The 26887-nt window shown below is 42.9% G+C and overlaps 3 protein-coding genes across 6 annotated transcripts; 2 read left to right on the top strand and 1 right to left on the bottom strand.

Moving 5' to 3' along the window:
• Positions 1 to 148: 148 nt before the first annotated feature.
• On the top strand, positions 149 to 1518 carry timm8a (translocase of inner mitochondrial membrane 8 homolog A (yeast)). Its single transcript, XM_071399187.1, has 2 exons — positions 149 to 391; positions 784 to 1518. Exons 1-2 carry the CDS (start codon positions 275 to 277, stop codon positions 943 to 945), a joined length of 279 nt encoding a protein of 92 aa, XP_071255288.1. The 5' UTR covers positions 149 to 274; the 3' UTR covers positions 946 to 1518.
• Positions 1519 to 1571: 53 nt separating this feature from the next.
• Positions 1572 to 7742, bottom strand: LOC139574519 (magnesium transporter NIPA2). Of its 3 annotated transcripts, none has more exons than XM_071399183.1 (6): positions 7373 to 7742; positions 6338 to 6476; positions 6129 to 6185; positions 4036 to 4126; positions 3602 to 3762; positions 1572 to 3197 (listed from the first exon to the last, which is right to left on the bottom strand). In XM_071399183.1, the coding sequence occupies exons 2-6, from the start codon at positions 6474 to 6476 to the stop codon at positions 2545 to 2547; spliced, it is 1101 nt and encodes a 366-aa protein (XP_071255284.1). In that variant the 5' UTR covers positions 7373 to 7742; the 3' UTR covers positions 1572 to 2544. The 3 variants fall into 3 exon arrangements, with proteins under 3 accessions (XP_071255284.1, XP_071255286.1, XP_071255285.1); XM_071399185.1 differs by lacking the exon at positions 7373 to 7742 and adding an exon at positions 7108 to 7352; XM_071399184.1 differs by lacking the exon at positions 7373 to 7742 and adding an exon at positions 6907 to 7329.
• Positions 7743 to 7850: 108 nt separating this feature from the next.
• On the top strand, positions 7851 to 20185 carry mars2 (methionyl-tRNA synthetase 2, mitochondrial). Of its 2 annotated transcripts, none has more exons than XM_071399173.1 (3): positions 7851 to 8000; positions 18209 to 18543; positions 18930 to 20185. In XM_071399173.1, exons 1-3 carry the CDS (start codon positions 7973 to 7975, stop codon positions 20121 to 20123), a joined length of 1557 nt encoding a protein of 518 aa, XP_071255274.1. In that variant the 5' UTR covers positions 7851 to 7972; the 3' UTR covers positions 20124 to 20185. The 2 variants fall into 2 exon arrangements, with proteins under 2 accessions (XP_071255274.1, XP_071255273.1); XM_071399172.1 differs by lacking the exon at positions 7851 to 8000 and adding an exon at positions 12897 to 13560.
• Positions 20186 to 26887: the final 6702 nt, after the last annotated feature.

The following is a 26887-nucleotide window of genomic DNA, read 5'->3' on the forward strand; positions in this document are numbered from 1 at the left end:
GAGCCTCGGTATCTTAGAGAAACATATTGCATATAATGACAATATGGATAAAGTCGATAAAGCTTGATAAAAAAATGTTTTGGTGACTGTAGCATGTCCCCACATCCAATGGAATTTACTGTTCTTAGTGGCGCACTTTCTGATTGGTCCAGCACTCTTCCGTTTCCTGTGATGCGCAAGCCGATTCACACACGTGAAGGTCAGGAACTGCAGTCAATCGTTTACAATTATCAAATAATTGTACATTTCTGTCTAATTTATAAGCGATTTGTGCATGAACATGGAAAACCAAGGAGCCACAGCAGACCCTCAGCTTCAGCAATTCATCGAAATCGAGTCCCAAAAACAAAGGTTTCAGCAGTTGGTCCATCAGATGACTGAAGTGTGTTGGGTAAGAAACGCTTCTGCAATGACAACTTGCTAGCTAGGTGAGCTACTGTAGCTAGCTACTTGAACATCTGGCGATCAAGTACATGAATGCATAAAAATTTACATAGTTTGCCAGTGATACATTGGACATGTAGGCTTCTTTATTGTACTAGCTAACTTGTAATGCCAGTATTTGTGGCTAAGTGCAAACGTTTGCTGCATTAAGCTAACGAGCTACAATAACGACGCTCCTGAATGAAGCTCCTACACAATCAACCACATGTAGGGTACTCGCCTAAAATAGTGTTTGAGATGTGAACAAATTACTCATGCACGATGCAATGTCTTCCACTCCATGCAATGACATGTGATCCAGCCAATGATTGAGCACCCGTCTACTCTGTTTCCTTACAGGAGAAATGCATGGACAAACCTGGGCCCAAGCTGGACTCCCGGACAGAGATCTGCTTTGTGAACTGTGTAGAGCGCTTCATTGACACAAGCCAATTCATCCTGAACAGACTCGAACAAACACAGAGGAGTAAGGGCTCCTTCTCAGAATCCATGTCTGAATAGTCTAGCAACAACCTCCACTGGATAGACTGTCAAGACGCTGAACAGCCAATCAAGTTGTTTTACAGCAATGCCAGCTTTCTATATGGTGCAATGAGAACACTGTCCAATAACCAGGTGGGGAAGAAACAAGTCGTTTTGATAAGTGCCTCGGTTTTGCACCTTGTATCATGTCACCTAGCCAAGTCCTCTCTCGCCTAGCGGGACATGAGATTAAGTGCAGTAGTAACAATTCTGGTTGGTAGCTAGCTAATATCTTCATATTGTTGGTGTTTCTGAAACTGTAGTACATTGAATGAGCCTGTTGCATGTCAATCATATGGAAACTGAGATGGGAGAACTTAATTAGTATGCTTTTATGACAAGCTTACCCAGCTGTAGAGGTTGTCCTGGGGCAGAAACAAAGAGCCAAAAATCTGGGACATTCAATTTGACACCGCGTCGGAAAGCCACAAAAACTCACTGCATTCAGTACCAAGTCAGAGTACGAACAATGTCTTGTTGGGAAAAGGGCACGATCTATGGCTGAAACAAGTGTTCCATTGTATATATGCAATAAACAAAAATCTTATTGCCTGCTTTGTCATTGGCATTTTGAATGGTGTGTGGTCCAAGTATTAGGGTCTTGCTGTATAAAAGGTAATTGTTTATTCACATACTAAAAGAATGAGCAGTATGTTATAAATCAATGATTAAGAAATACATTAAGTTTGGCACATGCAGTAGTAGGAATGTGTTTCAAAAGAGGCTATTTCAAGGAAAGTGCCTCAGTTAATACTGATGTTCATATACATGATCAATAAATTCAATTGAGGTATTACATTACAGTAACTTCACACTCAGATTGTGAATATTGAACAATCACTAACTTTGAAAGAGATGATTGAAGCAAGTACACAAAAGGTAAAAGCTGCATTACCTTGACTCACAGTAGGTCTTGCATTTTTAAAGTAACATTAAAACAAAGGAATAAGACAGGCCAATCAATAAGTTACAGTTCAGTCAGTAAAAAACAGAAGGCACTAGTCGGTTCATATCAAAACTAGTGGATCTGAACTAAAATCAATACATTCAATTATCACTGTCCATGATTAGATATTAAGTGTATGTACACCAGCTTTTTTTATACAGTAGAAACCTTTCGGATTAAGGGGAAACCTGTAGGACTAATACTTTCAACCAGTTGAATGGTTTAGGTGTACCATGAAGTAAAATAAAATTCTGTTGGACTTTGCTAATCTCTAGACATACTGTACATTTGCCAGTATAGAAATGCAATGTGCTCACTGGATTGCAGTGCATGATAATTAGGCAAACTATCCTTACAGTGGCTATTGCATTGTAAGACAATATTTAGTAAACATGTTTTCCACTTGTCTACGCAGGTGGTTAAATATCAAATAAACAGAAATGTAAAACTGGCATTGGGAAATTGATCTCTAAACATTTGGCCTTCGTGCTAAATAGGGTTGGAGTCAATTCAGTTTTCGATTCAGGAAATTAGCTGAAATTCAATTAAGGAATTCAAAATTGCCCATTGTTTTCAGAGTCATGAATTGAGCTTCAATCATACTGAATTAAAAACTAAATTGATCCCAAGTGCTAAGTGGTGACAAAGCTATTGTTCCTCCTCATTGAGCCCTCTGGTGAGTAGCTGCCCTTTGAGTTCCCCTCTCTGGCCAGCTTCCCCTCTGCCTGGCTCTCCTGGCTGGGCAGGGCCACGTAGGCCTGCTGGCCCCAAGGGGATCCATGAGGTCCCTTCCTCAGGTACAGTGGCAGCGAGTCCCAACTGAATGTGAGATCTTTAAACGCATGAAGGAGGAAGATACCCAAGATAATTGTGAGGAACCCACTGACTGTCCCCACAGCTCCGTCCGTGCTCATGCTCAGCCACTCCTTGAAGAGGATAGCTGAACATGCCATTACAGAGGTGGTGAAGAACACGTAATAGATGGGCGTGACAATGGACGTGTTGTAAATGTCCAAGGCTTTATTGAGATAGCTGATCTGGATGCTGACGCAGATCACCAGGCAGATGAGTAGACACCAGAACAGGGGTTCCTTTAGGACAGCAGTGCCAGCGAACAGCTCCTTAATGCCGATGCCCAGGCCCTTGACGCAGGACACTGATAGGGAGCCAATCACGGAGCAGATCAGGATGTAAACCAGCACGTTTTTCTGGCCGTAGCGCGGGGCGACCAGGAAGATGAGGATCAAGCTGCTCGCCACGACAGACACGGCGAACACTATGAATCCTGGGAGACATCGCAGTCGGAACATTTGAATGAGTACATTGTAAGAGCATGATACAATAGGTGAGATTCTTGCATTTTTACTTATTAACAAGCCAATGCTTTTTGGAATCAGTGGCTCTGAACAGCTGCTGAGTGATTCAGCATAGGTCAATGTGTGAGACATTGGTATGATTGAAGTAATACGTTTCTCAATTTGGTCAAAAACATTATCAGCGCATTCAAGGGGATTGGCCTAAAGGCACTGCACATATTTTTTAACTTTAAAATCACTTAATGAGTAGTTATTTGGGATGCAAGATGATATTATAGGAAAGTGTTTGTGTATATCTGGACCCATGATGTCAGTTACAGTACCTGGGTCTTGGAGCTTCTCATATGTGGACCCATGATGTCAGTTACAGTACCTGGGTCTTGGAGCTTCTCAGCCATGGCAGTAAGGGAGGCCACCTCCTCCTCCTGAGGGGCATGGATGACCATGACAGTGGAACCCAGGATGCACAGCAAGCAGCCCATCTTCCCGTGAACATTCAACCGCTCATTCAGGAAGTATGAGGACAGCACAGCACTGCAGGAAGCAGGCAAATAAGTTTGTCTAGTCAAAATGAACAATTTTTTTTTCTGTAGCGATCTTCATTTTAATGGCATGCAATAAGGTCTGACTGTCTTTAGGCCCAAATACGTGTTAGGAAAATATCCTAGAACTAGCTCTTTGCAAATGGATTATTACATTTTGAAACAGAATGTCACCTCACGCTTATCTTAACAGTTCATGGGATGAGGTGTGAGGAACTTAGTACCGATCAAAGCACAAGCTGAAGTTCAGTAATCAGCCATTTACCTCACAAGAACACTCATTGCTCCCAGTGGTGTTACCAATGTGGCAGGGGCAAAAGCGTAAGCGGCAAAGTTAGCTGCTTCCCCAGCTCCCACTGAAACACAGAAACCAGCATTAGTATGCAACAATGACATGGGACGATGCACATGATACTGTGATTGTAAGGGGAGGTGAGTTTTGATAACTACAGTGAGGGGAAAAAGTATTTGATCCCCTGCTGATTTTGTACGTTTGCCCACTGACAAAGAAATGATCAGTCTATAATTTTAATGGTAGGTTTATTTGAACAGTGAGAGACAGAATAACAACAAACATATCCAGAAAAACGCATATCAAAAATGTTATAAATTGATTTGCATTTTAATGAGGGAAATAAGTATTTGACCCCCTCTCAATCAGAAAGATTTCTGGCTCCCAGGTGTCTTTCATACAGGTAACGAGCTGAGATTAGGAGCACACTCTTAAAGGGAGTGCTCCTAATCTCAGTTTCTTACCTGTATAAAAGATACCTGTCCACAGAAGCAATCAATCAATCAGATTCCAAACTCTCCACCATGGCCAAGACCAAAGAGCTCTCCAAGGATGTCAGGGACAAGATTGTAGACCTACACAAGGCTGGAATGGGCTACAAGACCATCGCCAAGCAGCTTGGTGAGAAGGTGACAACAGTTTCTGCGATTATTCGCAAATGGAAGAAACACAAAAGAACTGTCAATCTCCCTCAGCCTGGGGCTCGATGCAAGATCTCACCTCGTGGAGTTGCAATGATCATGAGAACGGTGAGGAATCAGCCCAGAACTACACAGGAGGATCTTGTCAATGATCTCAAGGCAGCTGGGACCATAGTCATCAAGAAAACAATTGGTAACACACTACGCCGTGAAGGACTGAAATCCTGCAGCGTCCGCAAGGTCCCCCTGCTCAAGAAAGCACATATACATGCCCGTCTGAAGTTTGCCAATGAACATCTGAATGATTCAGAGGACAACTGGGTGAACGTGTTGTGGTCAGATGAGACCAAAATGGAGTTCTTTGGCATCAACTCAACTTGCCGTGTTTGGAGGAGGAGGAATGCTGCCTATGACCCCAAGAACACCATCCCCACCGTCAAACATGGAGGTGGAAACATTATGCTTTGGGGGTGTTTTTCTGCTTAGGGGACAGGACAACTTCACCGCATCAAAGGGACGATGGACGGGGCCATGTACCGTCAAATCTTGGGTGAAAACCTCCTTCCCTCAGCCAGGGTATTGAAAATGGGTCGTGGATGGTTACTCCAGCATGACAATGACCCAAAACACACGGCCAAGGCAACAAAGGAGTGGCTCAAGAAGAAGCACATTAAGGTCCCGGAGTGGCCTAGCCAGTCTCCAGACCTTAATCCCATAGAAAATCTGTGGAGGGAGCTGAAGGTTCGAGTTGCCAAACGTCAGCCTCGAAACATTAATGACTTGAAGAAGATCTGCAAAGAGGAGTGGGACAAAATCCCTCCTGAGATGTGTGCAAACCTGGTGGCCAACTACAAGAAACGTCTGACCTCTGTGATTGCCAACAAGGGTTTTTCCACCAAGTACTAAGTCATGTTTTGCAGAGGGGTCAAATACTTATTTCCCTCATTAAAATGCAAATCAATTCATAACATTTTTGACATGCGTTTTTCTGGATTTTTTTGTTGATATTCTGTCTCTCACTGTTCAAATAAACCTACCATTAAAATTATAGACTGATCATTTCTTTGTCAGTGGGCAAACGTACAAAATCAGCAGGGGATCAAATACTTTTTTCCCTCACTGTATGCTCCCATTCAGCCTACATGTGCAAATGTGATCTTCTGAAGAATATGTACTTCAAAGATTTCAATACGACAATGTGGGTCGTTGCGTCATCACAAAAGACTACCAGCAAAAATACCAAACCCACAACAGCCTCCCTTTCTCTTTGAAAACAAAGACCACAATGTTAACAGGGAAAGGTCAATGAGGACTGTTACAACAAGGTTTACCCTACTGTACCATATGCTAAAGTTCAGTAATGCTAAATTGGTATTTTAAAATAAAGAACAATTGTGATCAGGTGACAGATTTTTCTACACTTACTTGATATTAGTCCTGCCCACCATAGCCATTCCTTGAGGTAAGCATATCCCCCCTGACCTAATAAATACAAATAAAATGTATGATCATACAGATAGGGCCTACTATACTAATAATACAAGTGTTTATTAAGGTTTTATTCAGTAAGCATACTTTCAATGGCCCAACGTAGCTAAAGTTAAGATTAAGTTAATGTATGATGGTGGTAATACCTGCTCGCATAAACCCCTTGCTGGACAATCGCAAAAGACCTTTCTTCTTAAGGATGAAGCTTCCTCCAATGAAGATGCTCGAGCTCATGGCAAGAGAGAGGCCAATGTAGAAGTCAGTGCGGTTTGTTCTGATATCCATCTGAAAATCACCACCAGATTTGATAATAATGCAGAGTACACAGATAGCAGATTTTGAAAGGTTCTGGATGGCGGTTCTCTAACCATGTTTACTACTGTTAATGTATTTTAACCTAAACACCTAACTAACCCTAAAGACAATAAATGTATTCGTTGTTCAATCCCGCAGCCCTGACACAACGGGTTCGCAATACAGCTGAGGAACGGGGCTGGACAATTCTCAAATTTGTAGATGCAACTATGGATTAGATCATAGGCATATTTAGAAGCTATATAGTGTTTGGGTTTGTTAACAAAACGCAACTTTTTACAAACAATGTCTGAATTTAAACCTTGAGTTATGATAAACTAATATGCTCATGAGGATCTATAAATGAGACAAGATGCAATGCCTATGGACATTCATTGAAATTACAGTAACGACCACTTACTTAGCTTTTACAGTTCAATTCAGGGTGTTGACTTAAGCCTTAATATTTCCTTCAGCTGCTAGTCTTATTTTTGCCAGCTAGCTAACTTTTTAATCACGTGACGATGTCTACTAACGTTACACATTTGATCAGATTTATGCGGTGAGATAGTATTAGCAGAATTATCTCCTGCCTGAATCATCTGAATAACGTATTTTTTACCTGTAATTACTCATTATGAACAGAGGTCATAAGATGTAGCTGACTGGCAAAGCAATGTAGCGGGGCTATTAGCCTAGCTAGCCAGCTACCTAACGTTAGCCAGCTAACTTTTGAAGTAAGCAAGCCAGGCAGAAGAGAAACGTTTCTACAACACAGATTGGGCTGTATAGCTGACTTGCTATTCTATTTTCTTGTTTGCACACAACATTCCCGTGAACACGAAAGGCTAGTATAGTACACATCCTAAAATGTACTTTGAGCTCACCTTCGCTTTCAACCCATTCGATCTGAAAAGAAGCAGCTGACTGCTGGAGTCCGCCCAGAATGGATACTGTACTTCCTCGTGCAGTGTCAGTGAGCGTGTCGAATATGTATATGTATTATAGCTATATTTGTTTCATACCATATCTGGCTAACGTTTACGAACTCTCCACAATCATTTTTCATTTACATCAACTGACTTTATAAAAACTAAAATTAACAAGCAAATGGGAGTTTATGTGGGAAATATCAGAGACAGAAATGGGCGAGTTCGTTTTACACGGGTCTGTTCTATTCGGGATCCTTGGTATATCCCTACGACATTAAACTTGACATTTAAAATGGTTAAAGTAAGAGTTCGGACAGCGTTTCACAAGGGGTACACGTTTTGGTTTTTGCTTTAACACTACACAGCTGATTCAAATGTGCAAAGCTTGATGATTAGTTGGTTATTTTAATCACCCCAGTGGCTGCACTACAGGTGGAGATGGGTGACATGCCATTGTAGATTAGGAGACAGCAGTTGGCAATTAATTATTGGGTTAACCTACAGGGACATGGGGTGTCTCATCCTACAAAAGGGATTTTACAGGCATGCTGGAACATGACCGAAGACAGAACACAAACGTTGGGTGGGTAATACCCAGGTGAAGGAGATGGGACTGTATGGAAGGGAGTTTAGTCCAACGGTAGCTATTCCTGTAAATCCACCATGGCTACTCCCACCTCCAGTAGTTGATCTAGAAGTGTTGGAGAGACTACAGAAAGATAGTGAGGGTGTTGATCCATCTGATTTGTTTAAGAGATGATACTTTGTATCATGATTTTGTGGCCATTTACACAGATGGTTCAAAAGATCCAAGGACAGGATGTACTAGGTCAGCATTTGTAGTGCAGGAATTTGGGGTGGAAGTCAGGAAATGTATTACAGATAATCTGGCTGTATTTAAAAAATATATATTTATTTAACTGGGCAAGTCGGTTAAGAACAAATTCTTATTTTACATTTACATTTAAGTCATTTAGCAGACGCTCTTATCCAGAGCGACTTACAATGATGGCCTAACCTGGCCAAACCTGGATGACGCTGGGCCAATTGTGTACCGCCCTATGGGACTCCCAATGGTTGTGATACAGCCTGGAATCGAACCAGGGTCTGTAGTGACACCTCTAGCACAGAGAGGCAGTGCTTTAGACTACTGTGCCACTCGGGAGCCATCTACGGCATAGCTGATGGCCATACTGTTGACCTTGCAGTGGGTGGAGAAAGTCAAGCCAGACAGAGTAGTTATTTGCTCTGATTCATGTGCAGTGTTAATGAGTCTCCAGTCCTTTAGGTCATGTCACAGATGAGGTGCTACAAACCCATGGCAGGATTAGACAGATGGGAATACAGATAAGCTTTACTTGGGTCCCAGCCCATGTGGAGGGGAATGAGGCAGTTGATGTACTGGCTAAACAAGCACTTAGAAGTGGGGATGTTGATGGTGCAGAGATGGCAGGTGCAGTTGAATAAGAGAAGGGGATACTGGAAATTAGTTTAGAGTACATTGAGAAGAACGTCATTAGAATATATTATCTTTTTTAAGAGCAATGGGGCTGGCAGGTAGGACTTAGTTTCTCCCTGTCTCTGGCCCACACTCGTGCTAGGGTAGCTAATGAAATGTGCACCACTTGGTGTCATGAGGACTGAGTTTGGAAAACCCTGGGTTAGGATAAGGGTTATTAAGGTTAGGGCAAATCTTTTTTTAGAACTAACCCTAGACCACAGCCTGTCGTTTCCAGTGTTGCCAACAAATTTTCAGGGAAAGTTGCTAGAGGCAGGTCGATTTGTTGCTAAAAGTTGCTAAATGATGTTGGGATGATGTCATTACGTAATAACGTAAAACTGTGTCATTACGTAGAATACACAATAACGTTACTCAAATTGACTGGCCATCTCGGCAAAAAAATAGGATTTGACATTTGTTAGTTTAGTTTTGTTTGTTTATTATATATTTTTATTTGTAAAAGTAATATAAACACAACACATTTTTATATGATCACATTTTTATTTTTAAACACAACACATTGAATTATTGAACAATTACACATTATTGAACAATTACATTTTATTTATTTTCTTTTTAACTAGTAAACCTACACATTCTGAACATTATAGTTTTAAGCAGTGTATTGGTAGTTAGTTAACATGCTACCTAACTGATCAACAATTACAGGTACAGGCTAATAAGGTATAAATGCTATCTTATTGAACAAGCAACTTAACTCAAATAATGATTTGTGCGCTAGGCATCTCTCTCCAGCTCTCCAGGTTGTTGTGCAGCTTGGCTGGCTAGCTGCTCAATGGTTTCCTCAAGATATTGCCACTGTTTTCGCACACACTGCAGTACACACTGCCACCATCAGCTGTGTGTCTCCGCCAGTTCCAGAAAGTCCACTCCTTGCATACGTACTGTAAATATGATGAATCATAGATTGGCAAGGAAATCCTCTTCATCTTCACTGTCCAACTGCATTGTCACAGAGCTGGAACCGGCAGTAGAGGATGGAGTGGCCTTAAAGCTGTGTGGTGCCAAACTGCTGCAGAACTTCACTTGGTAGTTTATGCTGGTAACAGGTATCACCAGCCACTTCAGTCCATACCGCACCAGGAGTATGGAGTTGAGAATGTGCAGTGACATTCTACTTCTTAACTTTGACTTGACCACACTCATTTGGCTGAACAGCCGTTCAACCTCCGCATTTGAGTGTGGCAAGGAAAGGGCAGCGAGTGCAGCTTTGCACAGTTCTTCAAATGGATTTGACCCGGAAGAGTCCGTGTAGTTATTGACTTCACTCCAAATCTCGACTGTATTTTCAGTTGAGTCCCACCTAAACAGATGGATGTTTCTCTATTGGGAAACTATTTTATCAATTGTTTGGGGCTGGTATCCCAGTAGCTCAGATACTTTAATAATTTCAGTGGTGCCTTTATTGTGCTTTAGCGTTTCCTTAACGCTGAACAAGGCCATGTTTCGCAAGTTTTCTAGGTTGTCTGGGAGCCTTGCTTGCAGCTCCTTGCTTAAAGCAACAATGTAGTTGATGCACTGTCTCCGAATTACCTTTTTGTCCTCTGGCGCAAGACTGAGTTGGTACACCGTGCTCTCGAAAAGGTACCGAAGGGACTGAGATGTCCATCAATGGCATCCTTCAGGACATCAATTTTTGCCATAGGGTTGACTACTCTGCTGCAAATTGATGTTAAGAGTCGTACCAGATTGTCCAAAAGCTTGACAGAATCTGTTTGCTCTCCCTCAAATGACTTCACTGCAACTTGTACATCAGACAGGATTGATTTCAAGAATGTCAGGTAGACATAGTTGGTCTTGTACATGGCGTGGAGCACATCCGCCATGTAGCAACGCTCACTGGCCTTGGTCAACTCAAAGTGGAGTTTCAGTTCTTCCCACTGGCTCAATATACGAGTTACCGCAGGCTCAATCGATAGCCAACGTGTGGCACACACTTTGGTGATCTGCAGGGGTTTCTGGCCACAATTAATGGTGGCATACACAGCTTTGTACGCCTCGTGCCGTTTTGGGGAAATGGAAAACCAGTTGTAGGTTTCCCTGATTTAAGTACTCAACACTCCCAGGGATGGTTTCTTTGTATGCTGCACAGACAGCCAATTGTAAAGACTGGCACACACAGCGGATGAGTAACAAATTGGGCAATGAGAAGATTCTCTTTTTTAAGGTTACACTTCTCAAGAAACTCAACTACCGCCTGTGCTATTGATCTGGCATCGCCGCCCTCCAATTCAACCAGCCCGAGAAATATGGACACAACTGTTCTTTTTTTAGCACTGAAATACCGAATCACCACACACAGGTATTTCGAGACACTGACATCAGTGGACTCATCCAAAAGGAGACTGAACTTCTCATCCCCCACATCTGATGTTACCCTTTTGAGATAATAAGGAGCCAGTACTCCCCTAATAATTTCTGTGCACTTGGAAGTTTGTTGCTGCCACAGAATCTGAAAAGGCAGCTTTGCAAGCCATACCTAAATGGTCGCATGCTAGCAGCGAACAATGCTCTGCAGTGGCCATTGCCATAGTAGCTTCTGCGCTTTTGCAGTTATCCACTTTTTTAACCAACTGTGGTAATGTAGACTGCGTTGTGGGGTTGTACGGTTTTGATTTATTTATATGCTTTGCTGTAGCACTATGTTTTTTGATGTCATACATTTTTTCAAGCATATCTGATTTGCAGTACGCACAGTATGCCCGACAATCATCCCCAATTACTGGCTTCAGCCACCCTTTAAATTCAGGTACAGATGCCCACTCTTTTCTGTACTTCTGGCTGTACAATTTTGATTGAGACATGTTGATTGATGTAAGTTCTGTTCAAGATCAAACATTTGTGACCAACTATATTCATTGGGTTTGTCTCGTCGAACGCATACTACTGCTGCTGCAGTCAGCCAACAATGATTTTTAATTTGCTGAAATTGCTGCTGGCCTGCTGCTGCCTGTGCAAAAACTGAGCGCCTGTTACTGACGTCACTCACAATGCACTTTTGCAGCCAGGCACGTGTGTTGTGACTGAGTATGTGACAGAGAAAATCGTTTTGGTGTCATTTAGAGGGGAAATTAGTGCTTTTTAGCGTTTTAGTCTCTTTTCAAAAGTTGCTAATAGTTCCAAATACATGTTTAAAAGTTGCTAAATTTGCTGCTAGGTGCTGTTTGAAAAAAAGTTGCCAGGGTACTCTGAAAGTTGCTAAATTGGCACCACTGGTCGTTTCCAATGGGAGCAAATTAATCATAGTGGGCAGAGCCAAGCACGAGCATTGGCGCGTTCTAGCATGTATTTGCGGAGTTCCGTCCGGGAATGTGAAGTGCGCATGTGCAATAACTCAATTCGCCCTTGCACTTCCAAACAACGCGATTTTTAAAACACTTTGGCAAAGTGTGAAGTCTACAAAACTTAGTGCACTCGGTTCAGAACTGTACGTTTGTTTATGTGTAACGGTTATTTTTGGTCGCACTGCTTTGCTTTATCTTGGCCAGGTCGCAGTTGTAAATGAGAACTTGTTCTCAACTTGCCTACCTGGTTAAATAAATGTGAAATAAGTAAAACTCTGTTCAGGAAACTGTATTGAGATCAAATGTTTAATCGTTGAGAAAATTATCAGAATGTTGGCCAAAATCCATCTCGCCCCATCTTCGCCCACTGGCGGCCACTGGGCTTCCTCTTATCACCATATTTGATAGTGAGTGGAAACGCCAACCGGAGGCTTCACATTTACGCATCTGTGGTTTCGTCCCAAGGATCACGCATAGCACTCGTTTTACAAGGCCCGGTGCCTCGGGCGACTGGAGATTTTTTTACCCATGGAATGGTTGAAAGTAAGCAAACCAAACTAAACCGGGGCATCGGGCAATGTAAAACGAATTGGCCCAATGTCACGTGCATCTTTCCTGCTGATCGGATTGGTTGCTCCCTGTAGAAAGGGGCGGTATTAGTCTGTTGTGCACTGTGATTGGATTAATCCGAAATTACGTTGCAGCAAACGGAAGAAGATCTAACCTTGGCAGGGAAACAAACGTGGCTTTCATAAAGATATGCAAAGTGGAGTCCTCTACGGAATTATATTTCTATAAAAACAAACAATTACCAGAATTACTCAAAATACTTAAACTGTTTTGAAATTTCTGGTGTCGTTACTTATCTCTACGACTCATGGGCTTTTAGAAATGAATTAACACAGGGTGAGGATATCACTGTTGCCATTTACGATGGACCGCAATACCACCGCTGAGTTGGTAACGTTAGTCATATGGTCCGTCATAACCTCACAGTCATAGTTTGTGGACGCTGTCAACATTTGCCTGTTGTCCCATGATGAAGACGTACCTCTCCGTTATCAGAAACTGCAAGGTTGCACAGAGATGGTCATTCAGCCATGCTACAAGATGTGCAGTTTCTCCATCCCCATTCTCCTCAAAATGGAATTGCAAAAGGCTCATGGTGAGACGCCTGGGCACGGATATCCCGACAGAAGACCGGAACTATTATATCACCACCCCTATCTTCTATGTGAATGCTGCCCCTCATATTGGACACTTGTACTCGGCTGTTACTGCTGACTACCTGCACAGATACAAGCTTCTACAGGGGTTCAACTCCAGGTTTGTCACAGGTGAGTGAAAAACACATGCAAATCAATGTGGATTGATTAACATTGTGGATAATATTGTAGTTGCCCTTGTTTATAAGCTAAGTGAAATATCCCTATTGAAGCATTGGTTAACACGCTTACCTAGCCCGTCCTCGAGGGGCAGACCCCAGATGGTGAGGTTATGCAACAACACCTCCGCCACACTGATCCTCAACACGGGCCCGCCAGGGGTTTGTGCCCAGCCCCCTCCTGTACTCCGTTTACCTATGACTGCGTGGCTACACACAACTCCAACTCAATCATAAAGTTTACTGATGACATGATAATCAGGGGTGCCTGATTATCAACAATGACGAGCCTAGAGGGAGGAAGTTAGAGCCCTGGCGGAGTGATGCCAGAAAAATAACCTCTTCCTTAACGTAAAAATACCAAAGGATCTGATTGTGGACTACAGGAGACAGAGAGGGAGCATTCCCTCATCCGCATGGGGGTCAAAAGCTTTACAGCACTGTGTCACATGTAACAGTATAGATTCCATCCCTCTCCCCGCCCTGTGCTCGAACCAGGGACCCTCTGCACACTGTCATGGTGTGCTTGGACCATGTTAGTTTGTTGGTGATGTGGACACCAAGGAACTTGAAGCTCTCAACCTGCTCCACTGCAGCCCCGTCGATGAGAATGGGGGCGTGCTCAGTCCTCTTTTTACTGTAGTCCACAATCATCTCCTTTGTCTTGACCACGTTGAGGGAGAGGTTGTTGTACTGGCACCACACGGCCAGGTCTCTGACATCCTCCCTATAGGCTGTCTCGTCGTTGTTGTCGGTCATCAACAAATTGAATGATGGTGTTGGAGTCGTGCCTGGCCGTGCAGTCATGAGTGAACAAGGAGTACAGGAGGGGGCTGAGCACGCACCCCTGAGGGGCCCCAGTGTTGAGGATCAGAGTGGCAGATGTGTTGTTACCTACCCTTACCTGATTGAACAGTCGCTGATACTACGTGTCAGTGGGAATCATTTCTCATATTTCCCTCCTTTCAGGGGTATAACATTGTATAGCTAATAGGCTCGGTGTTTGAACATGGACTGAGGTGAATGAAGCTACAGTAGCAGAGGTGATAATGGATGGGCTAATTTTTGCTTGTTTTTAATGTTTTCCAAATAGCTTTTTCTTTCAATTTTTAGAAATTACGTCCTCACAAAAACTCAAACCCTTATATGGCCTTGGTTGCCCTAGAAGACTAAACTCTTGCTCACCAGAATAATGTCATAAATTATAGAATGAATGCTCCAATCTAGTTGACATCAATAAAGTTCTGTCATCTCTGTTCTAGGACGTTTAGATACCGGGGGAAAAATGCAATAACTCTCCAAGAAAATTGGAAGATTTTTTGGGGTGCAAAATTTCCAAATGACATCAGTTTGACCGATTTGTAAGGAAATACAAAGCTGTGAAAATGACCCAACATGTTTCTGTTAACATTTCAGTTCGGCTTGGATGAATATTTTATGTGGTTGAAATACTATCAGCTTTTATGATGCTGATAAAAAATGGAACCTCTACAGACGGTCCCTAACTGTGCGTTTGCGTTCTCTCAAAATGCTGGAAGAAATCATATTTCTTCACTCCTGTTCCCTAGTCAAAATGTACATTCGGTGTATAATTTTACAGCAAGAAATGTTTTTAATTTTGCAGGAGTTAATATTGAGACAGAGAGGTTATAGACATAGTCAGGTCAGTGTCCAGATTTCAGTTTCCATTTAACCCAAAACTCAGACATGATCCTTTTTGAGACAGTGGATCAAGGTTGACTTTTTCTGCCCATTCCCAAAAAGCGATTGGCATGCATGAAGTTAGGCCAAAACCTTAACACCTCGATCACACCTTGCATTTTGGTACACCAGAGGTACAGTGCATTTGGAAAGTATTCAGTCCCCTTGACTTTGACATTTTGTTACGTTACAGCCTTATTCTAAAATGTATTACATATTTTTCCCCCCTCAATCTACACACTACCCCATAATGACAAAGTGTAAAACAGGTTATTAGAAATGTATTACAAAAACTGATATCACATTTACATAAGTATTCAGACCCTTTGCAGTGAGAATCAAAATTGAGCTCAAGTGCATCCTGTTTCCATTGATCATACTTGAGATGTTTCTACAACTTGATTGGAGTCTACCTGTGGTAAATTCAATTGATTGGATATGATTTTTATTTTTATCTTATTTCAACTTTATTTAGCCAGTTGAGAACAAGTTCTCATTTACAACTGCGACCTGGCCAAGATAAAGCAAAGCAGTGCGACCAAAAATAACAGAGTTACACATAAGAAAACATACAGTTAATAACACAATAGAAAATAAAAATATATGTACAGTGTGTGCTAATGTAGAAGAGTAGGGAGGTAGGCAATAAATAGGCCATAGAGGAGAAATAATTACAATTTAGCATTAATACTGGAGTGATAAAAGTGCAGATGATGACGTGCAAGTAGAGATACTGGGGTGCAAGAGAGTAAGTAATAATATGGGGATGAGGTCGTTGGGTGTGCTATTTACAGATTGGCTGTGTACAGTGATCTGTGAGCTGCTCTGACAGCTGATGCTTAAAGTTAGAGAGGGAGATAGACGTCTCCAGCTTCAATGATTTTTGCAATTCGTTCCAGTCATTGGCAGCAGAGAACTGGAAGGAAAGGCGGCCAAAGGAAGTGTTTGCTTTGGGGATGACCAGTGCAATATACCTACTGGAGCGCGTGCTACGGGTGTGTGTTGCTATGGTGACCAGTGACCTGAGAGAAGGCGGGGATTTACCTAGCAAAGACTTATAGATGACCTGGAGCCGGTGGGTTTGGCGACGGTAAGTCGCTCTGGATAAGAGCGTCTGCTAAATGACTTAAATGTAAATGTAAATGTAGTGAGGCCAGCCAACGAGAGCATACAGGTCGTAGTGGTGGGTAGTATATGGGGCTTTGGTGACAAAACGGATGGCGCTGTGATAGACTAGATCCAGTTTGCTGAGTAGAGGGTTGGGGGCTATTTTGTAAATGACATCGTCAAGGATCGGTAGGATAGTCAATTTTACGAGGGTATGTTTGGCAGCATGAGTGAAGGGGCTTTGTTGTGAAATAGGTTCTAGATTTAATTTAGACGCTAGCCCAATTGTGCGTCGCCGCACGGACCTCCCGGTCGCGGCCGGCTACGACAGGGCCTGGGCGCGAACCCAGAGAGGCCCCTGATTACATGCATTTCAATGGAGAATAAAGTTAAAGAAACAAGTTGAGGTAAAAGTAACTAAACAAAACATGTTTTATTATCACCTGAAACTATATATTTATCCTGTTTCGAATGAAAAGGTCATATTTTGCAATCTCCCAAAATGAATGTGATCTCTGACAAGAGACAGGCTCTCCTCCATCTTGTGTTACAAACACTACACTTGTCAGTTCAGTAGTGGGGCGAGACTCCAGTGATGACAGCGTAAGGAAATGTCTCCTAGTGGTCATATCACGCAATAGGATTTCACATGGAATTTTATAAAAAGGTCATTTTTTTTGGAAAACTGATTTAAAAAAAATGGCAGTTAACATTAAGGAAATTGTCTATTTGTCACATCCCTACATTTTTCCACAACTACCTACACAAAAATTCTCTGTTCGTGCACACAAAACATTTTCTTGAGGCAAGCCGAAGTCGTTAGCCGAAGTCTACGCCCACTCGTCGGTGATTGGTTAACAGTAGGGATTCTTCAATGAAGTGCCTGTTTTCATTCAACGAGAGACGAGTTGTCCTCATGTACAATTTTTCACTTGAGAAATAGTGCACAACATTCTAGTCAGATGCAAAAACGTCAATTCATGACATTTCTTGAGTTACCCTAGATTAATTCAGGCTACAGTGTCTCAAAATTGACACCCAGTACTATTGCTGCTTTTTTTTCTATGCGAGCACTCGTTCGGCTAGCTGAGCTCTGTTAGGCTAGGCGCCAGCTAACTGAAGCATGCTTACTCACTTCTGCCAAAATAAAGAAATAGAAACCTCAATGTAGCCTAAAGAAATTATACATTTATGTATTTTTTCTTCTTCTGTATTTTCTTTTTTTTCAATCTGACTGCAACCCACCCGCCCTTCATCCACACAATATTTCATGACCCAAAACCCACTCGCGCATCACAAATGCACAGACACACAGCCAATGCTGCAGTCCCACGTATATAGAGACATTGAACACTGGACTGTTTCTTTTTATACTGTATTCATATACTGTATTCTTCACTTACCTCATTCTGATATCTACTACTGTACATTGCTATTAGTTACTGTTATACACTGGATTCTCGACATACCTCACTAATATATCTACTGCTGTACATATCATTCTAGGTATGTCTTGTTGGTGTATATACGCATAGATTGTTTCAGTAATCGAAATTTAATGTTATTTGGGTTGTTAACTGGATTCGTTCTGACATTCGTTATTTATTGTGTCTAGTTTTTGATGATTGTTTGACATTTTGCCTCACTGTTAGGAGCTAGTAACACACACATTTCGCTGTACCTGCTATAACATCTGCTAAACTGTCATTTGATTTACCTTAGGGACAGGCGACCCGAGTTTCGAGACTCACCTCCTCCATTCATAATATCTAAATAACATCTTTGCATTTCAGGTACAGATGAGCACGGACTCAAAATCCAACAGGCTGCCAATGCTGCCGGACAGGATCCTCTAAGTTTCTGCACTAAAGTATCTGAGAGATTCAAATACCTCTTCAAGAGCTGTCACATCTCATACACTGACTACATCCGTACCACTGAGGAGAGACACCGCTGTGCAGTGGAGCACTTCTGGACCGTGCTTCAGAGTAAAGGCTTCATCTATAAGGGGAATTATGAAGGCTGGTACTCCACGCAGGACGAGAGCTTCCTCACGCCATCGCAGGTGGGAGATGCCAAGGATTCATCAGGGAAGGAGATCAAGATCTCTCTGGAGAGCGGCCACAAGGTAGGCTAAAGGATGACTTCATAAACAGTTGTTGCTCGCATCATAACAAGGTTTACTACTACATCTCATTGATTCATGTCATTTACTGAGTGTTGTTCCTTGGTATGGCCATGTAACGCTTCTCTTTCTAGCATAAGAAATGTAATAACGATTAGGAAGGTGAGATAAAATGTAGAAGGTGTCTGTATTCAAAACGTGATGTTTCTGAAGTAACACCTACACAATCTGAAAGAGAACAGGAAAAATCATATCCATCATGTGTCAGATAAATTCAGGTCCAGTGACTCAAGTAGGTTTTAATTATTTAAAAAACACTTTATTTACTACTCTAGTGCTCTTTATACATTGTTTTTCTCATAAAATATCATCTGGTTTGTCTTTTTCAGGTGGAGTGGATGAAGGAGGAGAACTACATGTTCCGTCTGTCTGAGTTCCGGTCCCGGCTGCAGGAGTGGCTGGAGGGGAACCCCAGAGCAGTGCAGCCAGAACGGTTCCACCACGCAGTTCTCCAGTGGCTCCAGGAGGACCTCCCAGACCTCTCTGTCTCCCGCCAGAGAAGCCGCCTCCAGTGGGGCATTCCAGTTCCTGGTGACCTCGACCAGACAATCTACGTGTGGTTAGACGCCCTGGTCAACTACCTCACAGTGGCTGGTTACCCGGACTCACACTCTCAATGGTGGAGGGCTGCCCATCATGTCGTGGGAAAGGACATTCTCAAATTCCATGCCATCTATTGGCCGGCATTCCTACTGGCTGCTGACTTGCCCCTCCCACAGACCATACATGTGCACTCTCATTGGACAGTGGGAGGGAAGAAAATGTCTAAAAGCTTAGGGAATGTGGTGGACCCCCTGGAGAGGTCTCAAAGGTTCACCATAGATGGTATGAGGTACTTCCTCCTGCGCCAGGGGGTCCCAGACACAGACTGCGACTATGACGATGATAAAGTGGTCAAACTGCTCAATGCCGAGCTTACAGACTCGTTGGGTGGCCTTCTAAACCGCTGCACTGCCCCCTCTCTCAACCCAGCTCAGGTCTACCCCCACTTCTGCTCTGACTCCTTCCCCAGTCAAGGGACTGAATCACATAAGGGGAGGGCTGTGGATGAAGATTATCACATGCTGGATGCTGTACGTGCACTACCAGCCGTGGTGGAACAGCACTACGAGAGTGTGCACGTGTACAAAGCTCTGGAGGCCATTAACCGGTGTGTGAGGCAGACCAACGGCTTTGTCCAGCGGCACACACCATGGAAGTTGGGCAGTGGGGATGGGAGAGACCAGCTGTGGCTGGACACCATCCTCCACGTGTCCCTAGAGTGTCTGAGGATGTATGGGACACTCCTACAGCCCATAGTGCCAGAGATAGCAGACAAACTTCTGTCCAGGCTGGGGGTGAAGCCAGAGGAGAAGAGCTGGGCTGCTCTGAACTTCCTGGTTAAATATCAGGGAAAGGACTGCCCCTTCGAGGGCAGAGCACTGGGTCCTGACACTGGAGTCCTGTTTAATCGTCTGGAGAGGCCAAATGCAGAGAAGGGAAAGCCCAAGAAGGCTAAGAAAGCCACTAAAGTGAAATCATAAACATGGAAATTCTATGTTTTCTGTCCATGTAAAATGAGTTTAAATAAATTAGATTAAATATGTCACTAGTGTAATGCATTATTTTTCCTGTCTGTTTGAGCTTTCCTAACTGCTGCTTTTGTTTACAATTGATCATTATTATATTCAAATAGTGTTAAACATTTTTGGGTTATTGAGAGAAATGAAATGGTTCTACCTACAACCACCAATCAACACAAAGTGGTAGGTGTAGTCAAGGAAATAGACTAGGTCTATATGACAGCACTGTTCAATAAGCCTTTTCATTTGAAGTAGTTTTATCAAGTCAAGTTGCCATTTGTAGGTACAGAACTAACACTACTTTAAAAAGTTGGAAGTGTTCCATATTATTTTCTCTCCCACCTCCCATATAAAGACCATACAAGTTCAGTACAGTATCTCCTCTAACACGTTTCCTTTCACTGTTATCTCCTCTATAGAATGACCATCAGCTGAGAGGTTAAAGTTCAATCTGAGTGACAGGAGAGATGACCAACGGGCCAGAGTTTTCACCACCACGATAACCTGGGTAGAGAAATGGATAGAGTTTCTCAGTGAAGGTGCAGCCAGAGAAAGAGAAGATATGAGACTTGGCCTCGACATCATAGGAGACCTGTCCCTCCTCATAATCCACAAACACCCAAACCTTCTGGGGCTTCTCTTTTTAGGGAGAGGGGGAGAGGGGCTAGTACAGGCCTGACACACATTCTAATACATCAGTCCCACAGTCCAGTATCCATTCTCAGGGCACAGTGCTATCCTCATTTTCCTATTGATGGACTCTCGCTACTCCTAAAAACCACCTACTCTTCCCCCACCTGTACCTCATAGTAGAATCTCCCTGAGGAAAAGCCCTCCTTTCCCAGGACACAACAATTGGTATGAAAACCTCTCCATCTCTTTATTGAATTTCTCCTCAAGTTCAGAAAATGCTTTCCTTGCCATCTCCTCCAGCTGAGACAAAGCTCTCCTCAGGTTCCACTCACACAGTTCACTGTGAACACTGATCTCAGACCAGTCCTTGATGAGTGTCAGAGGGCACAGTGATGGGGAGAGGTGAAGGTGGTCCTCACTATGTGAGAGCTGCTCCAGCTTGCCTCTGCTGTTTTCTGCTTCTCCTCGATCACCTCAATGTAGTCAGCCTGGCTTCTCGCAATGAAGTGTGCAAGAGCAGTGAAGACCTGCACACGGTCTCATATCTCTCTCTCTGAGTCTATCTGGATGACCTCTACTGATCAGTTTGTGTCTCTTCAGGGCTGGGGCTATCTGATGCGGCTGCAGGTGAGTCTCACAGAAAGAAGTTAGACAGTCCAGACAGGACTTCAGGGCCTTGAGATTCGTCCTAGTGCGGACATCACAGAACACTTCTCCAGGCACAGTAGGGTGATGGTCTGAGCCACTAATAGCTTTCACCTCAACTGACTTCCTGAACTTAATAGCCATCTCAGAAATGAAAGTATTGACAAACAGATCTGGTCTACTAGAAAATGTTTTCTAACATACTGGACACTGGTAGTATTCCAGTATCTGCTGATACAGACCTTGCAGAAGTTGTCCACATAGAAGAGAGACATGCTCAGTGAACACATCCAGGCAGATAGAACACATGAACTGTAAACTCTCCTTCCAGTCTCACATTAAGCATCTCCAATCCAAAATTACATCTAGAATCGGCTTTCTATTTCGCAACAAAGCCTCCTTCACTCATGCTGCCAAACATACCCTCGTAAAACTGACTATCCTACCCATCCTTGGCTTTGGGGATGTCATTTACAAAATAGCTCCCAACACTTTACTCAACAAATTGGATGCAGTCTATCACAGTGCCATCCGTTTTGTTACCAAAGCCCCATATACTTACTACCCACCACTGCGACCTGTATGCTCTCGTTGGCTGGTCCTCACTGCATATTTGTCGCCAAAGCCACTGGCTTCAGGTCATCTATAAGTCTTTGCTAGGTAATGCTCCGCCTTATCTCAGCTCACTGGTCACCATAGCAACACCCACCCGTAGCACGCGCTCCAGCAGGTATATTTCAATTGTCATCCCCAAAGCCAACACCTGCTTTGGCCACCTTTCCTTCCAGTTCTCTGCTGCCAATGACTGGAATGAATTGCAAAAATCACTGAAGTTGGAGACTCATATCTCCCTCACAAACTTTAAGCTTCAGCTGTCAGAGCAGCTTACCGATCGCTGCAGCTGTACACAGCCCATCCAACCAACTACCTACCTCATCCCAATTATTATTATTTTTTTCTACTCTTTTGCACACCAGTATTTCTACTTGCACATCCTCATCTGCACATATATCACTCCGGTGTAAATTGCTAAATTGTAATTACTTCACCAATATTGGCCTATTTATTGCCTTACCTCTTTACTTTATTTGCACACACTGTATACAGATTTTTCTATTGTGTTTGACTGTACGTTTGTTTATCCCATATGTAACTCTGTTGTTTTTGTCACTGCTTTGCTTTATCTTGGACAGGTCGCAGTTGTAAGTGAGAACTTGGCCTACCTGGTTAAATAAAGGTGAAATAAAAAGATTGTTGTAATATGCGCAGGTGGCATAGCCATTTATAAATCAAATCAAACTTTATTTGTCACATGCGCAGAATACAACAAGAATACCTTTCCGTGAAATGCTTACTTACACGCACTTAACCAACAGTGCAGTTCAAGAAGAGTTAAAAAAACATATTTACCAAATAAACTAGTAAACAGTAAAAAAATATATATATAATAATAAAAAGTAACACAATAACATAACAATAACGAGGCTATATACAGGGGGTACCGAGTCAGTGTGCGGGGGTACAGGTTAGTTGAGGTAATTTGTACATGTAGGTAGGGGTGAAGTGACTGCATAGATAATAAACAGCGAGTAGCAGCAGTGTACAAAACAAATGTTTATTTTTATTTAATCTTTATTTAACTAGGCAAGTCAGTTAAGAACAAATTCTTATTTACAATGACGGCCTACCAAAATACAAAAGGGGGGACGGGGGCCTGGGATAAAAAATAAAAAATACAATATAAATATAGGACACGTCACAACAAGAGAGACACTACATAAAGAGAGACCTAAGACGACAACATTGCAAGGCAGCAACACATGACAATACAGTATGGTAGCAACATAACATGGTAGCAATACAACATGGTAGCAGCACAAAACATAATACAAACATTATTTGGCACAAACAACAGCACAAAAGGCAAGAAGGTAGAGACAACTATACATCACACAATGCAGCCACAACTGTCAGTAAGAGTGTCCATGATTGAGTCTTTGAATGACGAGATTGAGATAAAACTGTCCAGTTTGAGTGTTTGTTGCAGCCCGTTCCAGTCGCTAGCTGCAGCGAATTGAAAAGACGAGCGACCCAGGGATGTGTGTGCTTTGGGGACCTTTCACAGAATGTGACTGGCAGAACGGGTGTTGTATGTGGAGGATGAGGACTGCAGTAGATGTCTCAGCTAGGGGGGAGTGAGGCCTAAGAAGGTTTTATAAATAAGCATCAACCAGTGAGTCTTGCGACAGGTATACAGAGATGACCAGTTTACAGAGGAGTATCGAGTGCAGTGATGTGTTCTATAAGGAGCATTGGTGGAAAATCTGATGGCCGAATGGTAAAGAACATCTAGCCGCTCGAGAGCACCCTTACCTGCCGATCTATAAATTATGTCTCCGTAATCTAGCATGGGTAGAATGGTCATCTGAATCAGGGTTAGTTAGGTAGCTGGGGTGAAAGAGGAGCGATTATGATAGAGGACACCAAGTTTAGATGTAACTTTAGCCTGCAGCTTTGATATGTGCTGAGAGAAGGACAGTGCACTGTCTAGACATACTCCTAAGTACTTGTATGAGGTGACTACCTCAAGCTCTAAACCCTCAGAGATAGTAATACCATCTGTGGGAAGAGGGGCATTCTTCTTACCAAACCACATGACCTTTGTTTTGGAGGTGTTCAGAACAAGAACATATAAATGGATGAGAGGGCTTCCTACTGACTGAGGTGTGTTGTAAATTGAGAAGAACATGGGGCCTAGGATCAAGCCTTGGGGTACTCCCTTGGTGACAGGCAGTGGCTGAGACAGCAGATTTTCTGACTTGAAACACTGCACTCTTTGAGAGAGGTAGTTAGCAAACCAGCCCAAAGACCCCTCAGAGACACCAATACTCCTTCGCCGGCCCACAGGAATGGAATGGTCTACCGTATCAAAAGCTTTGGCCAAGTCAATAAAACTAGCAGCACAATATTGCTTAGAATCAAGGGTAATGGGGAAATCATTAAGGACCTTTAAGGTTGCAGTGACACATCCATAACCTGAGCAGAAACCAGATTGCATACCCGAGAGAATACTATAGACATCAAGAATGCCAGTCAGTTGATTATTTACAAGTTTTTCCAACGCTTTTGATAAACAGGGCAAAATAGAAATAGGCCTATAACAGTTAGGATCAGCTTGATCTCCCCCTTTAAATAAAGGACGAACCGTGGCTGCCTTCCAAGCAATGGGAACCTCCCCAGAAAGGAGAAACGGGCTTGGCGATAGGAGGTGGGGGGAGAGGGCGTCAATGTAAATTGTCCGGTGGCCATTTTGATTAATTGTTCAGCAGTTTTACGGCTTGGGGGTGGAGAAGGAGCCCTTTGGTCCTACATTTGGCGCTCAGGTTCCGCTTGCCGTGCAGTAGCAAAGAAAATAGTCTATGACTTGGGTGACTGGAGTCTCTGACAATTTTATGAGCTTTCCTCTGACACCGCCTATTATATAGGTCCTGGATGGCAGGAAGCTTGGCCCTAGTGATGTACTGGGCTGTACGCACTACCCCTCTGTAGTGCCTTATGGTCAAATGCAGAGCAGTTGCCATGCCAGGCGGTGATGCAACCCGTCAGGATGCTCTCGATTGTGCAGCTGTAGAACTTTTTGAGGATCTGGGGACCCATGCCAAATCTTTTCAGTCTCCTGAGGGGGGAAAAGGTTTTGTCGTGCCCTCTTCACGACTGTCTTGGTGTATTTGGACCATGATAGTTGAAACTTTCGACCCGCTCCACTACAGCCCCGTCGATGTTAATGGTCCTTTATACAGTCCTTTATTATCATTGTGCTTTGGAATATACAGTGTATTCATTACCACTGTTTTCTGTCCATTACATAGCCACTACCATTACACTACCTTTTCATTCATGTGTGTCAATAAAGTATCCTTGTGTGTAACTCTTACCATGTTTTGTGCTGCTGCCATGTTGTTGTCATGTGGTGTTGCTACCATGCTATGTTGTTGTCTTGGGTCTCCCTTTATGTATGTTGTGATATCTCTTGTCGTGATGGGTGTATTGTCCTATATTTTTTATTTTGAATCAAATCAAATTACATTTGTCACATGTGCGGAATACAACAGGTACCGAATACATCCTTGAAATGCATGAAATGCTTACTTACAAGCCCTTAACCAACAATGCAGTTCAAGAAAGAGTTAGTAAATATTTTCTTAAAGTAAAAAAATTAAAAGTAACACAAAATAACAATAATGAGGCTATATACAGTCGTGGCCAAAAGTTTTGAGAATGACACAAATATACATTTTCACAAAGTGTGCTGCTTCAGTGTCTTTATATATTTTTGTCAGATGTTACTATGGAATACTGAAGTATAATTACAAGCATTTCATAAGTGTCAAAGGCTTTTATTGTCAATTACATGACGTTGATGCAAAGAGTCAATATTTGCAGTGTTGACCCTTCTTTTTCAAGACCTCTGCCCTGGCATGCTGTCAATTAACTTCTGGGCCACATCCTGACTGATGGCAGCCCATTCTTGCATAATCAAGGCTTGGAGTTTGTCAGAATTTGTAGGTTTTTGTTTGTCCACCCGCCTCTTGAGGATTGACCACAAGTTCTCAATGGGATTAAGGTCTGGGGAGTTTCCTGGCCATGGACCCAAAAAATCGATATTTTGTTCCCTGAGCCACTTAGTTATCACTTTTGCCTTATGGCATTGTTTGTCACCAAACTGTTCCTGGATGGTTGGGAGAAGTTGCTCTCGGAGGATGTGTTGGTACCATTCTTTATTCATGGCTGTGTTCTTAGGCTCTCCTTGAAGTTCTTGATGATCTGATAAATGGTTGATTTAGGTGCAATCTTACTGGCAGCAATATCCTTGCCTGTGAAGCCCTTTTTGTGCAAAGCAATGATGACGGCACGTGTTTCCTTGCAGGTTAACCATGGTTGACAGAGGAAGAACAATGATTCCAAGCACCAGGCCATCCTCCAAAAGTCACTGTGCGTGCAGATGCACTCACACCTGCCTGCTGCCATTCCTGAGCAAGCTCTGTATTGGTGGTGCCCCGATCCCACAGCTGAATCAACTTTAGGAGACGGTCCTGGCGCTTGCTGGACTTTCTTGGGCGCCATGAAGCCTTCTTCACAACAATTGAACCGGTCTCCTTGAAGTTCTTGATGATCCGATAAATGGTTGATTTCGGTGCAATCTTACTGGCACCAATATCTTTGCCTGTGAAGCCCTCTTTGTGCAAAACAATGATGACGGCACGTGTTTCCTTGCAGGTAACCATGGTTGACAGAGGAAGAACAATGATTCCAAGCACCACCGTCCTTTTGAAGCTTCCAGTCAGTTATTCGAACTCCATCAGCATGACAGGGTGATCTCCAGCCTTGTCCTCGTCAACACTCACACCTGTGTTAACGAGAGAATCACTGACATGATGTCAGCTGGT

The sequence above is a fragment of the Salvelinus alpinus genome, chromosome 4, assembly GCF_045679555.1.
Source record: "Salvelinus alpinus chromosome 4, SLU_Salpinus.1, whole genome shotgun sequence".
Lineage (NCBI taxonomy): Eukaryota > Metazoa > Chordata > Actinopteri > Salmoniformes > Salmonidae > Salvelinus > Salvelinus alpinus.